This window comes from Symphalangus syndactylus, chromosome 14, assembly GCF_028878055.3.
Source record: "Symphalangus syndactylus isolate Jambi chromosome 14, NHGRI_mSymSyn1-v2.1_pri, whole genome shotgun sequence".
Taxonomy (NCBI): Eukaryota; Metazoa; Chordata; class Mammalia; order Primates; family Hylobatidae; genus Symphalangus; species Symphalangus syndactylus.
This window is the reverse complement of record NC_072436.2, coordinates 65,194,313-65,207,354: the sequence shown is the minus strand read 5'-3', so window position 1 is coordinate 65,207,354 and position 13,042 is coordinate 65,194,313. Positions and strand designations below refer to the sequence as shown.

The following is a 13,042-nucleotide window of genomic DNA, read 5'->3' as shown; positions in this document are numbered from 1 at the left end:
CCTGCAGTATTTATATATCAATCTTCCTATCACAATCTCCTCTACCACTCAATGGGGACAGGAGTATATCTGTTTTATGCCCAATACCTGGCATAGGGCCTGGCACGCTGCAGGAAAAGTCAGCAGACACAGGCACGCCCTTGGGCCAGGCTAGCTCCAGCCTTGTGACACCCCTATATCAGGGCTCTGTGGTACAGGATCTCAGCGGAGGTATCCCGGGTTTGGGCTAGTAGTGGTAAGAGCCCCAGGTCTGCCTGCAGGTGTGGTATAGACACAGATGGGAATGGGGTCCAGTACTAGCTTTGCCACTGACTTGCTGTTGGTTGCAAGCAGGCACTGGACTTGCTGTGTGATTCAATGTCTTCAATCTGTACAACAGGTCCAATATTACTATAGTGAAAACTATGAGAAATCACATGCAAATGTATGGTATTTATAATAAATGTGTATTGGCTACTTTCAGAGTCAAAGGGAAAGGTCACCAAAATGATTTTATTACCAAAAAAAGTCCTTAGATATAGAGGTTTCAGGGAGATTCCCCAAAATGTCATACCAGGAGGGAAAAACAAACAGACCCCCCCAAGCACATTGAGTGTCCAGCCCTGTGGCAGAAGAGCCCAGGGGCGTGAGCTCCCAGGAGGAAGCCCTTGCTCAGCCAAGTTTTGCACACTCCTAGCCTGCCTGAGCATGAACCCTTCACACTGAAGCTCCTGAGCACACCATGGGCCACAGCAGCCCCTCCACCCTACCTGCAGCACATAGCCCTCACGGGCGCTCTGCTCCCGGCCCAGGGCCACCCTCAGCTGGTCCTGCAGGAGCCGGTTCTGCTCCAGAAGGTCTGAGGCCTCCTTCTGGCTCTGCTCCAGCTGTTGGCAAAAAGACACACACGTTTATGCAAAATGACAATGATAAACAAAGCAGCTGCAAAGCACATACTCCTTCACAGGTCTTCCATGTGGCCCAAGAGTTTTGGAGTCTCCACATTTCAGCAGATGTGCTGATATGGCCTTTACCAGCAGTATTTGGAAGTGAAGGTTCCAATGCAAGCCATCAGTAACAATGGCAGACTTGGTACCTTCTGGGGACCAAGGGACTACCTTGTCCTTCCTTATCCAGGCAGCCCTGGATGCCCACATACTTCCCACACCTGCTCAAGGTTCCAACGTGCACGCCCTATATAGGTGCCAAGGCCCATATAGGATGTTCATCTCTGAGAAGGGGAATGTGTCCACTGGGGAACAAGGGTTTTGCATCTGGAGGAAGACCACCCCATGGGGTCCTTTGGGTGTCCACAGCTGGTCACACAGGCCAGGCTAGGCCCTACAGGGACCACTGTGAGTGGTGGCCCAAAGCAGGCCTCACTCCAGGGCCCACTATGGTCTCAACTGAAACCACTCCATTTGACCAGCTTTACATGATGGATTCCACAAAGTTCTGTTTGCAAAAAGGGTTCCCGTAGTTCCCTTAAACAAGGTGTGGATAACCATGAGTAAGCTATTTTACACTCTTCTTGCTTTCAACAGCTTCAGCTACTCATTCATCCATCCACCTCTTCCCCACACACCTCCCAGGTGCCTCCTGATGCCTGGCCATGTGCAGGGCTACCCATCCTGCTCCCAGAGCTCGTGCTGAGTGGAGCTGTGTGTGTAGTGGACAATCAGGCCAGTGTCGCCCAGGGTGCTGACAGACTGTGCTGTGAGAGGCGGGGAGACCCCTGACTTTTATTTTTTTTGAGACGGACTCTCGCTCTGTCACCCGGCTGGAGTACAATGGCACGATCTCAGGTCAGTGCAACCTCTGCCTCCTGGGTTCAAGTGATTCTCCTGCCTCAGCCTTCCAAGTAGCTGGGACTACAGGAACACACCACCATGCCCAGCTAATTTTTGTATTTTTAGTAGAGACGGGGTTTCACCACGTTGGCCGGATGGTCTTGATCTCTTGACCTTGTGATCCGCCCGCCTCGGCCTCCCAAAGTACTGGGATTACAAGCATGACCCACCACGCCCAGCCGATCCCTGACTTTTAAACAGTGAAGACTGACCCCCTCAGATTGCTGAGCCAGTGTGTCGCCTGCTGGCTGGCCCATTTTGGTAGCCTGAAGTAATGTGAGTTTCAACTGTTATTTTATTTCATCTTGCCTTTGTTATTTGTTAATGGATGAGGAAAATGAAAAAGTACAAGTATTAGTGCTGGTGGTATCTCAGCCTCATACAGTTAATAAAATACAAAAAAGATGAGAAGCTTGAGGCATACCCAAGTGGCAAATCTTTAACAAGCTACTTATGTAAGAGAACACATTTGAAACACAGTGTTGAAAACTGTCCCTAAATGGAGAGTGAAACAGGGAGTTCTACAAAAACTGTAACGCTATACCTCCCCAGCTACGAGACTCCCTGTCCAGACATGTCAATCCACCACTGAAGTTCTGCAGACTGGATTTCTGGATACATTTCCATGAAAGAACATCTTATTTTATAGTTTGGGGGCCAGCTTGTTCATCTCTGTACCTAGGTGCACTGAAGGCCTCATGGAGCAGTGACAGCCACAGGGCAGCCTGCATCCACGGCCTACCCCGCCTCACCACTGCCTTCTGCTTCACATCCTCATGACCTGGGACCCAGCTGTCATCTCCTGCTGGATGCCCCGGGCTTCAGATCTGATCGGCCGTCCCCAAGCCACCGTAAGAGCACCTGGGGCTGGTCTCTGCCTTCAGCTTTGACCTGTCCAAGCCAGGGCTGCCTAATGCAAAAGCCTTGCCCTGCTCACACCCCTCCTGCCACCGGGAGTCAGAGCAAGGAAACCATCTGGGCCCTGCAATGCCGCTTGCCTCTCAATGGCAGGGGCCCGCACCATCGGACGAATTCCTCTGTGCCTGGAAGGCCCCCTTCCCTGCCCTGCATGCACTGGCATGCTCCCACAGCTCTCAGGTCTGCCTCAACTATGAGGACTCATCTGTGCGTCTGTCTCCCTTAGGGGTCTGCAAGTCTCTTGAGGGTAGGACTGTGTAGATGAACCCCTCAGGCCACAGCTGGGCACAGCTGATGCTCTGGAAAGGCTGCTGGGAGTAGGGGGAGGATCTGGTCCCAGGCTATTACCTCCTTCTCAAGCAGAGAGGTCAGCTCGTGTGTGGAGAGCCGGTCACCCCCATCTTCAGAAGACAGGTGGACGGGGGCAATGGGCACCTGCTTCTCTTCCCGGAGAGGCGTGGTCTCCACCTGATGCCACCGCTGCTCGATCTCCACGTGGACGTTATGCGTCTTGAGGTCGCTCACAGGCAGCCCTGGGCTCCGGTCCACCTCCATGCGCAGAGCTGCATCCTCAGTGCCTGGCCCGTCTGTGGCGTCAAGCATCCCGAAGCGCTTGCGGCGCTCCTCTCGCCTCCGTGCACGCTCCCGCTCCAGCTCCCCAGGCTCTGCCTCAGGGCGCAGGGGCTCTTGGGTGTCAGCGGGCCCCGCGCCACCCACCCGCTCCTGAGCCAGGGCCTGCTGGATGGGACGGAACTCAGCCCAGTCAAAGGTCTTAGAGCGGCCCTCTCGCCTCCGCTCCCGTGCGCGGCTCCTCTTCTGCTCAGGGTCCGGCTCCCCTGGCTCTGCCTCTTGCTTCTCAGTAGGCCTCGGGCAGGTCTCAAAAGAGGAGCTGCTCTTGTTTTTTTCCTCTGGCAACGAGCTGTGGGGCAGGAGGATGGACATAGCCTGTCAGGGGCGGCTCTGGTGTGGCCTGCCAGGGAGAAGCTGGCAACGCTGAGCCATGACCCAGCCCCTGTGGGCACCACATCCTTTTTCTATCCTAATCCCAGCTTCCTAAGTGCAGGGAGGACAGGAATATTCTGCCTTTACCCCACATCCCTTCCCAAACTGGTTCTGAGTGGGGGAGGGGGAGGGGAAAGGAAGGGAAAAGAGCCTCAGAGAGGTGAGGTTTCCCACATGATGACACTAGGAGGGTCCCTTGACTGAAGAGGCTGTGAGGGGCTCACTGTGGTGGCCCCGTTGCCAGGGTATGGAGCCAGGGGAGTCCCAGGACTCCCACAGCCTCACAGGCATGACGGGCCAGCCCTGCCTTGCTCAGGGCCAAGAACTGCATTAGGCTGCACCTGGGCACAGCCACCGTACCTGCCTGGTGAGGCCTGGCCTCTGTGCACCCCTGGACTGGACAGTGGTGACAGAATGAGGGAAAACTAGCACTTCTCTAGAAGGGCTTACCTTTTAATAAACAGGTAATGTGATCAGATCTATGTTTTTTTTTTTTTTTTTTTTTTTTTTTTTTTGAGATGGAGTTTCACTCTTGTTGCCCAGGCTGGAGTGCAATGGCGTGATCTTGGTTCACCACAACCTCTGCCTCCTGGGTTCAAGCGATTCACCTGCCTCAGCCTCCTGAGTAGCTGGGATTACTGGCATGCGCTACCATGCCTGGCTAATTTTGTATTTTTAGTAGAAACGGGGTTTCTCCACGTTGGCCAGGCTGGTCTCAAACTCCTGACCTCAGGTGATCCGCCTGCCTCCCAACGTGCTGGGATTACAGGCGTGAGCTACTGTGCCCAGCCTGAATCTGTTTTTTTTTTTTTTTTTTTTCTTTTTTTTGAGACGGAATCTTGCTCTGTCGCCCAGGCTGGAGTGCAGTGGCGCAATCTCGGCTCACTGCAAACTCCGCCTCCCGGGTTCATGCCATTCTCCTGCCTCAGCCTCTCCGAGTAGCTGGGACTACAGGCGCACGCCACAACGCCCGGCTAATTTTTTTTTTTTTTTTTTGTATTTTTTAGTAGAGACGGGGTTTCACCGTGGTCTCGATCGCCTGACCTTGTGATCCGCCCGCCTCGGCCTCCCAAAGTGCTGGGATTACAAGCGTGAGCCACCGCGCCCAGCCTGAATCTATGTTTTAAAAGCCCAATCCAGCTGCTGGCATGACAGATGGATCAGTATGAAAGGCTGGGACCTCCTATGCGTGAGGGAAACAGGAGGCCGAGGTGGCCACAAGTTCACACCATGCAGTAGCCAGAGGCTTGGAAAGGAAGGCAGAAGGGGAGAAGGACACTGGGTTACCTGCCACCTTGAGGAGGCAAGCGGCAGCCAGCAACGGGACATGAGCTGTGCAGGTCGTGCTCACGGCACTGCTACCTGCCCTGTAGTAAGTGGAGTGAAGCCAGGTCTGCCTGAGGAATCCATGTCTAGTCTCCATCTGCTAGAAGCAGAGATTCCTGGGGAGGCCTCGTCTGCCATAGGGCAGGGACAGGGACAGGGACATTGCTGATGGCAATTTGTCAAGGAGGCTGGGAGTGTTTGAGGCAGAGGTTTGTAGACTCTAGGGATAGGCCCCAGAGACTGCCAGCTGGTCCGAGGCTGACTGAGTGGCCCCTAATCTCACCCAGGCCCTCAGAAGGCAGTTGCAAGCCCACCTGGGGGCAGTGAGGGCCCAAGGAGGAGCTCCAGGGAGCTCATGTGTTTCAATTAGGGCCAAAAGGAAAGGAGTCTTTAAAGAGAGAACCAAGGAAAAGAGGAAATGGTTGCCGTCACCACCTGGAGCAAGGGTCACCTGTCCAGGCAGCAATCCAGTGAGAGGCAAAGTGCTTCAGAGCAAAAGGATCTGCAGGTGTCCACAGTAAGAGCATGCTAACATCTGGATGAAAATGACATAGGGCAGATCTTGTGACGTCACTGAACTAAGAGCTCCTGGCCATGGAGAGTGTCAGGATGACACACAGGGCAGGGCATGCATGGAGGCCCCCAGCCTGGCACTGACAGCTGCCAAAGTCACAGCCACACCAGAACTGGCCGCACTCCCCAGGAGAAACCTCCCCACAAGGCTCCTCTAGCGCCAAAGGCAGGAAGCACCCTGCAACTTCCCCACCCCAGGACTTCCAGATGGCAATGAGAGCAGGACGAGGACAGCAGTTTCTGAGACTGCAGTTTGTTTTCATGCCTCCTTGAGATTTTGCCTGGCAGCACTAAAAAACTCACATTTTTCCTCAAATAATAAAAGCCTACACAGAGGAAGAATAAATGCTGAAAACAAACTGGTGGAGGGTGAGCACTCTACCAGACTATGCAGATATGCTAGATTATGAAGTAATTCTTAGTCAGGAGGCCAACTGCCAGGTCAATTTTCATATGAGAGCAAAACCCTTGTCTCCTCATTCATTCCCCTGGGCCCAAAGCCCCTGCACGCAGGGAAGCAGGCACTCAAGCGTGGAGGTGCCTCTCCTGAGCTGTGTGCAGGCACAAGCATGTGCACAGGTGCATTCCTGACACCTGCCCTGGGACATCCCAAAGCTGACTTCTTCCAGACAGGATTGCCAATCTACAGCACCGAGCCCAGGCCTGGCTGGGAAGAGGGGCAGGAGAGGACCTCAGGCCAGCTACCCATATGCACTGCCCACCACTCCCCGTCCTGGACCCCCGTGATAAGCTCTGTCTGCTGCCAATAGCCTGGGCAAAGAAGCTGAGGCCTTTCTCACTTTGCTCTGGTGGCTTCCTAAATGTGCTTGGAAAAGAGCACTTAGCTCGACAAGCTTGGGTGTCTGCTCCTAATGGGAGAGCCACGGAGGCAGTAGCTGAGGCCACCACAGGATGTGGCCCCTGGAGGGCGGGAGAGCCTGCTGCAGCTCTGGGTGCCTCCTGCTGGCTGTGCACGAAGAAGACTTGTCACTAGCCAACAAGCCAGCTCTCTGCACAGGATCCTGAGAGATAGAAGGCAATGTGTCCTGGTCACGGCCTCTTGGCCTTACTAGACAGTGTTTGTTTAATAAATGAAGTCATGAACAAATGACAGACACAGAAAAGAGAACTATAAAGAAATCAATTTAGGAGTTCTTTCCTTCTTATGTAAAGAGGTGTGGAGTCGCCAGGAAGGAGGCAAAGGTTTGGATACAGAATGTGCCTTTAGGCCGGCCGTGGTGGCTCTTGCCTGTAATTTCAGCACTTTGGGAGGCCAAGGCGAGTGGATCACCTGAGGTCACAAGTTCAAGACCAGACTGGCCAACATGGTGAAATCCCATCTCTACTAAAAATACAAAAATTAGCCGAGCGTGGTGGGTAATCCCAGCTACTTGGGAGGCTGAGGCAGGAGAATTGCTTGAACCCAGGAGGTGGAGGTTGCAGTGAGCCAAGATCACGTTACGGCACTCTAGCCTAGGCAACAAAACAAGACTCCATCTCAAAAAAAAAAAAAAAAAAAAAAAAAAAGAACGCGCTTTTAGGTCAAAGCTTCCATGGACAGCCCCTGCTGTGACACTGCCACACCCAAGCAGCCTAACCCACAGCACAAGAAACACATTTGAGATGTAATCTACATCGCATGACCTGAGAAATGGCACCAGAGGTGCTCAGATGCGTGGAGGCTCTGAAAGTGGGGACAGCAGAGTTCTGGCCGTCAAAGGACCAGCCCCCACACTGGAATCTTCTCTGCTTTTTTTGTTTTGTTTTGTTTTGGATATGTCTGAGTCTTCTGATTCTCCACTTTCTTTTAAAATGAGAACTAGGTCTTTAACCTTCAGGGCAGGAGGAAGAAAGCCCAAAGCAAAATCTGAGGCACACGAACCACAGAATGTTAAAACAGGAGAGGGTTTTTCAACTTGGCTGCACAGAAATCAAACAGACGTAGGAGTGAGGTGAAAAGAAGGCCAAGACAAAGAAGCACTGGGTGGCCTATGGATGCCGCACACGGGGCCACCCTCCCACCAGCAGAGCCCAAGGCCTGAGAGCACCGACTGCCGGGCTCAGGCTGGTCTGGCCAGGTGCCTGCTGACACAGATGGAAGATTCTCCACCAAAGCCCAGTTCTAATGACCAGTACACATGCTACCTGCAAGATGAAATCGCCTGGGCTTAAAAGAGAAAAGAACCAGAAATGTTTGTTCTGATTACTTGGGACAGGAACCTGAGCAACAGAAGGACACAGGAAGGAAGGAGCAGCAGACTGGGATGCACTGAGCTCAGGTCTCAGACTTCAGACCTGAGTCTGACACTGCCCTGGCAGAAGTGGCACCCACAAGAGGTACAAGGGGCTCCCTGGTGTCTTCACCATCCTACCTGGTCACATCTGGGGCAGTGGTCGGGTGCACGTGCTTCATAATGGTCTGGATCCAGTTCCGCCGAATCCCAGACGTCATGGCTGACAGGGTAAACTCGCCCTCCTTTGTCTACAGAGAAAAGATGAGGCACCATCAGTGACTGTCCCCTAGGGTGCCTGCTGCCCTCCATCTCCAAAGAAGCTCCCTGCACTGGGTACAAAGTCCCACAGGGAGAAAGGCTGTGACTGGGTGACCCTTCTAGGAGCGCCACATGTGCCCACTACTGGGACAAGAGGGAGCTGGAAAGCAGGAGATGGCAAAGCTGCAGGAGGGACGTGTATTTGTGGCAATGGTAAATCCGTTATCTTCTCTCAGTAACAAGCTCACAGTTACTGAGCACCCACTACATACCAGCAGCCTGTCCAGAGTAGGACACTGCACCCCTCTTTAAGGAGTTCCCAGCCTCGGGGGAAGGGCAGAATCAGCATGTGCTGAGCAGTGGTGGAGGTGGGGAATTGGGAAGGGCGTGTGTGTTGGGTGTGGGGAGTGGCACCTGCAGCCTGCACTCACGCAGGCACATGGCATGATGGGGCCCGGGGAGTGGTTAAGAACAAGGGGTATCAGGGTCTTGTTGGTGGCACTGAGAAAAGGCAGGGAGACCTGCTGGGTGGTTACTGCAGCTGTCCAAGTGATGAGAATTAAGGTGATGGCAGGGAACGGGGCAGCTCAGAAGTAACAAAAGGGGTCTGGACAATGTCTGGCTGGTTGGGTTGGGGAGCACCAAGGACAAGCCCTAGACTCCTGCTTGGATGAGGTGGAGTCTAGGGCTTGTCCTAGGTGCTTGTGCAAGGTAGCAGGGGAGGAGCCTGTTTTAGGTGGGGAACGGGGCAGCAGGTAGGACAAAGCAGCAAAGAGCACATGGCTCTGGGACATGACTGCTGCGCCCCTGAGCAGACCTACCTGGGTACTTTCGGAAAGGGGAGGGCCAGTGGCCTGCATGGAGCTGGAGGCCTGCTTCTGCACCTACAGGCACCTGCCCAACAGAAGTGAGGGCTGCAGCCCTGAACTGAGAGCTGCTCACAAGCAGACTCAGCAGCCAGGTCAGTAGGGAAGCTGACGGCAGGATGCAATCATGAGGATGGTTTCCGGATGGGTGCTAGTGGCCTGGCCAGAAGCCAAAACAGGAGATCACGCACCGGCCTGACATGCCACAAAGCACACCTGGGAGGGACCTGACCTGCCCCTCCACATGCCCGATCAAGACACCGCCACTGCCCAGCTCGGTCCTCCATCAGTTCTCATATCCACGTGAGCTGAGTTGGGGTCCCACCTTCTCCTGGGTCCATCCTTCTCCACCCCCAGGTGTGGGTGTTGCTGGAGTTTGGCCTCAGCGCTCCACATTCAGCTGTTTTCTCCAGCTGAATTTTCTTTCCCAGCAGCTGCCTAATGTTCTCTGAGAGCCCATCATGCCTCAAATGGATCACAGCCGGAATTCCAGGGGATTCCCCTGCTTCTGTGAAGTCAGCTCTTCGGCTGGCTTCTAAGTGGGCAAGGCCTTCTTGCCAGGTCCTGGCCCTGCCCTCACCTCTTCCTCCCAGGTGCCGCTCCTTCCTTTCTTGCCCAGCTTTACCGTGCCAGCCTGGCTCCTTTCTAATGGACCTGCATGTCCTGCCAGACATGTATCATGAACACACAACTGACTGGCGTCTTCTAACACCCTTCAGTGCTCTCCACAAACACTGGACCAGCGCCAACCTGACTCTCCACCCAGCACTCTACCCCCGACTGGCTCTGTGCTCTCTGTGCCACCAGGTCTAGAGTCCAGTTTGGGACATGCTTTCACACTCATCCCTCCTGCTGAGCCTCGAGGGATCCTTCTCCAGAAAGCCTCCCCCAGGAAGCCTTCTCCACACTGGAAGGATCTCCTCATTCCTTAGAACTCTCAGCAGTTGGGGTTCACAGAAAGTCGTCAGGATAAGCCCTATCAGGGTGAAGTGAGGAGGGGTTGATCAGTGGGTGAGAGTGGCTGATGCCCTCATTTGTCACTAGGAGAGCGGGGTGAGTTCTCAGACTTCAGGTGTGCCCTGCCTGGAGAAAGCTGCTCCTGAAGATGGGAGGTGGACAGCAGGAGAGGAGGCTCACCGGGCACTACGCCCGCCTACCCCTCCCACAGGGGATGAGGACAGAGGGGCCTCGAAACTTGGGCAGTGCAGGCCACTAAGAGCAGACAACTCACACCCGGCCCTGGTGCCAGGCTGTCAGTGTAGCCTCCAACTGTGACTCAGCTCCTCTCGCAGATGCCTGCACACAGGAAGCCACAGCCAGCAGCCCAGTGGGCTGGCGGCCAGGATTTTCTTCGTAAATGAACACACTGGCCTTTGGGTCTATACTTCAGTCTCCTGTAAGTTGGGTCAACCTGAGTCAGCCCCAAATACTGGATCAACTCTCAACATAGCAATACAATTGAGTTTCTGGGCCCCAAAATTTGAAGGTATGACCCTGCTACAGGTGAGCCCACCAGAGTCTAGCCTTGTGTGAGAAACCAAGTCCCAGGGCCAGGGCCCAGCCCCATGGGGGCAGCTCTCTACTCACCACACACTCCACCCATCTTAAAGCCCTTGCGAGTGACGAACTAACTTTACCCAAAGAGAGGCCTGGCCTCTGTCCTAGCTCCTGGGAGGTAACTTCCAACCCTTGGAATTTCCTGAATGACTAGAGTCTTTGTTACTCATGGTGGTACCCTGGGACCCCACCTAACACTTTATGCTGACAAGACAACTCAGGGTGGAGGCTGGCCTGGCCAGAAGCAGGAAATTAGAGGAAACCCATTAAATCAGAGGGTTGGGGTTTGGGCCACGTGAAAGTAGCCAACCATGGCAGGAAGGGCTTTAGGTGGAGTTCAACTATGAGGACAACAACTCCATCAACCACAGCAGCTATAGAGCCTCCTAAAACTCAACACCGGAGCTCAGATGGGCTTCCTGGCAATGTTCTGGGCACTGCCCCACATCAGGGCTAAGAGGACACTGTGTCCCCAAGGATGCAGAAACTTTTGGCATCTGTGACTCTCCCAGTCCCAGATTCTACTCCACATGGCTCTCCTTTGGCTGGTTCTGACTTACATACTTTCTCTATAATAAAACTCATTGTAAAGACAGTACTTTCCTGAATTCTGTGAGTCATTCTAATGAATTTTTGAAACTGAAGGTGGTTTTGGAAACCTCCGGACTCACAACAGGTGTCAGAAGTGGGGGCACGACTGGGCACAGTGATTCATGCCTATAATCCCAGCACTTTGGGAAGCCAAGGCAAGTGGATTGCTGGAGCCCAGGGGTTCAAAACCAGTCAGGGCAACATGGTGAAACCCTGTCTCCCTAAATAATAATAATAATAATAATAATAATAATAATAAAAATAATAATAATAAAATAAAATTAGCTGGGCATGGTGGCATACACCTGTAGTCCCAGTTACTCTGGAGGCTGAGATAGGAGGATCATTTGAGTCTAGGATTTCGAGCCTGCAGTAAGCCATGATTGTGCCACTACACTCCAGCCTGGACAGAGAGTGAGACCCTGTCTTGGGGGAAAAAAAAAGAAATGGAGGCAGATGTGGCAGTTGGGAGGATTGTGCTCTTAACCTGGAGTCTGGCTGACTGCAGGCAGCCCTTGATCCACATAGTTTTGAAGAAACAGCCAATGAGAACCATTTTGTCCTACCAATAAGTTTTTTTTTTTTTTTTGAGAACAGTGCAATGCCTTGTTCATCTGAGTACCTCACAAGATTTTGGGAAAAAATAGCCTTGTAAGTAAATGAATGAACAAACAAACACATGAATAAGTGAGTAAAAAACGGATGTAAATAATTGACTAACACTTTCATTCTTATTCCCCATATCCCACATCCTTCCAACTGCCCCAACTCCAGCATTACAAAAAACAAAAGAAAAAAGGAAGCTTCAGAAACAAAAAGGCTTTAAGCAGTCTTCAGAAAAAAGATACTAACGTCTAATGTACTGTTCACATCACGAATTGGGGAATAGGGTCAGGTGCCACAGGACAAAGGTGTCAAGGGTAGTGGGAAAGACTAAGTGCTGACCACACACGCTGCATCAGGCCTGTCCAGAAGTGCTCCCAGCCCAGACATTAGGCACTCTGACATGTGTCCCTGCCTGTCAAGCCTGTGGCCCCACTTCCATCCCTGGACTCACATGTATCTGGAAGCCATAGTTTCTCTGAACTGGATACTCTGTGACATCGTAACATGTAGACAAGTCAATTTCCCCATCCAAGTCGGCTGCCTGCAGAGAGAAGTGAGAATGTCTTGAGATTTTTAGGAAGTAGAACCAATGCCTAGATGAGCAAATTCCCATAAGTGATTTCCTGCACTGACTTTATTTTTAATAGTATACACACTGACAAGTGAGGATACCGTCTATCCTACTACTGCATGACCCAGGCCCCTCCCTGGGTGCAATCACACCACCATTTGTCCCTGTATCCAGCCAAAGACAGTCCACGCCAGTGGTCCCCAAACATGCTGCTGTTGAAATCCCTTCACACTCTTAAAAACTGGGGACCCTAGAAGAGCTTCTGTTAGGTGGATTTTGTCTATTAATGGTATTTACCATGTTAGAAATTAAAATGTAAATATTTTAAAAATTTTAATTTAAAACTATTTAAACATATTTTTAATTTTAAATATATTATAAAATATATTTTATACATTTAAATATATATGAAAATATATATTAATACAAATGCAAAATTTATATTTTTTCATTTGAGAATAAAACAACATTTTAAAATAACAATTTGATTTAACAATCAGTGATAAGAGTCGCATTGCTTTGAATTTTTGCAAATCTAACATCTGTCTTCAGAAAGGACAGCTGGATTCTTGTTTCTGCATTCCATCTGTTCAATACAGGAAGTTTTTTTTTTTTTTTTTTTGAGATGGGGTCTTGCTCTGTCACTCAGGCTGAAGTGCAGTGACACGATTTCAGCTCACTGCAACCTCTGCCTCCCAGGTTCAAGTGATT

General features: G+C 51.9%; 1 protein-coding gene across 8 annotated transcripts in view; it reads right to left on the bottom strand.

The window, feature by feature from the left end:
• The window catches only part of MPRIP (myosin phosphatase Rho interacting protein), a 151,243-nt gene that overhangs the window by 23,359 nt on the left and 114,842 nt on the right, over nt 1–13,042 (bottom strand). For all 8 annotated transcript variants that reach the window (XM_055240902.2, XM_055240898.2, XM_055240901.2 and 5 more), the window contains 4 exons: nt 12,212–12,301; nt 8,021–8,130; nt 3,096–3,666; nt 750–866 (listed from right to left, as the gene is read on the bottom strand). In XM_055240902.2, the coding sequence (XP_055096877.1) occupies nt 750–866; nt 3,096–3,666; nt 8,021–8,130; nt 12,212–12,301 (888 nt within the window). The remainder of the gene's footprint in view (nt 1–749; nt 867–3,095; nt 3,667–8,020; nt 8,131–12,211; nt 12,302–13,042) is intronic.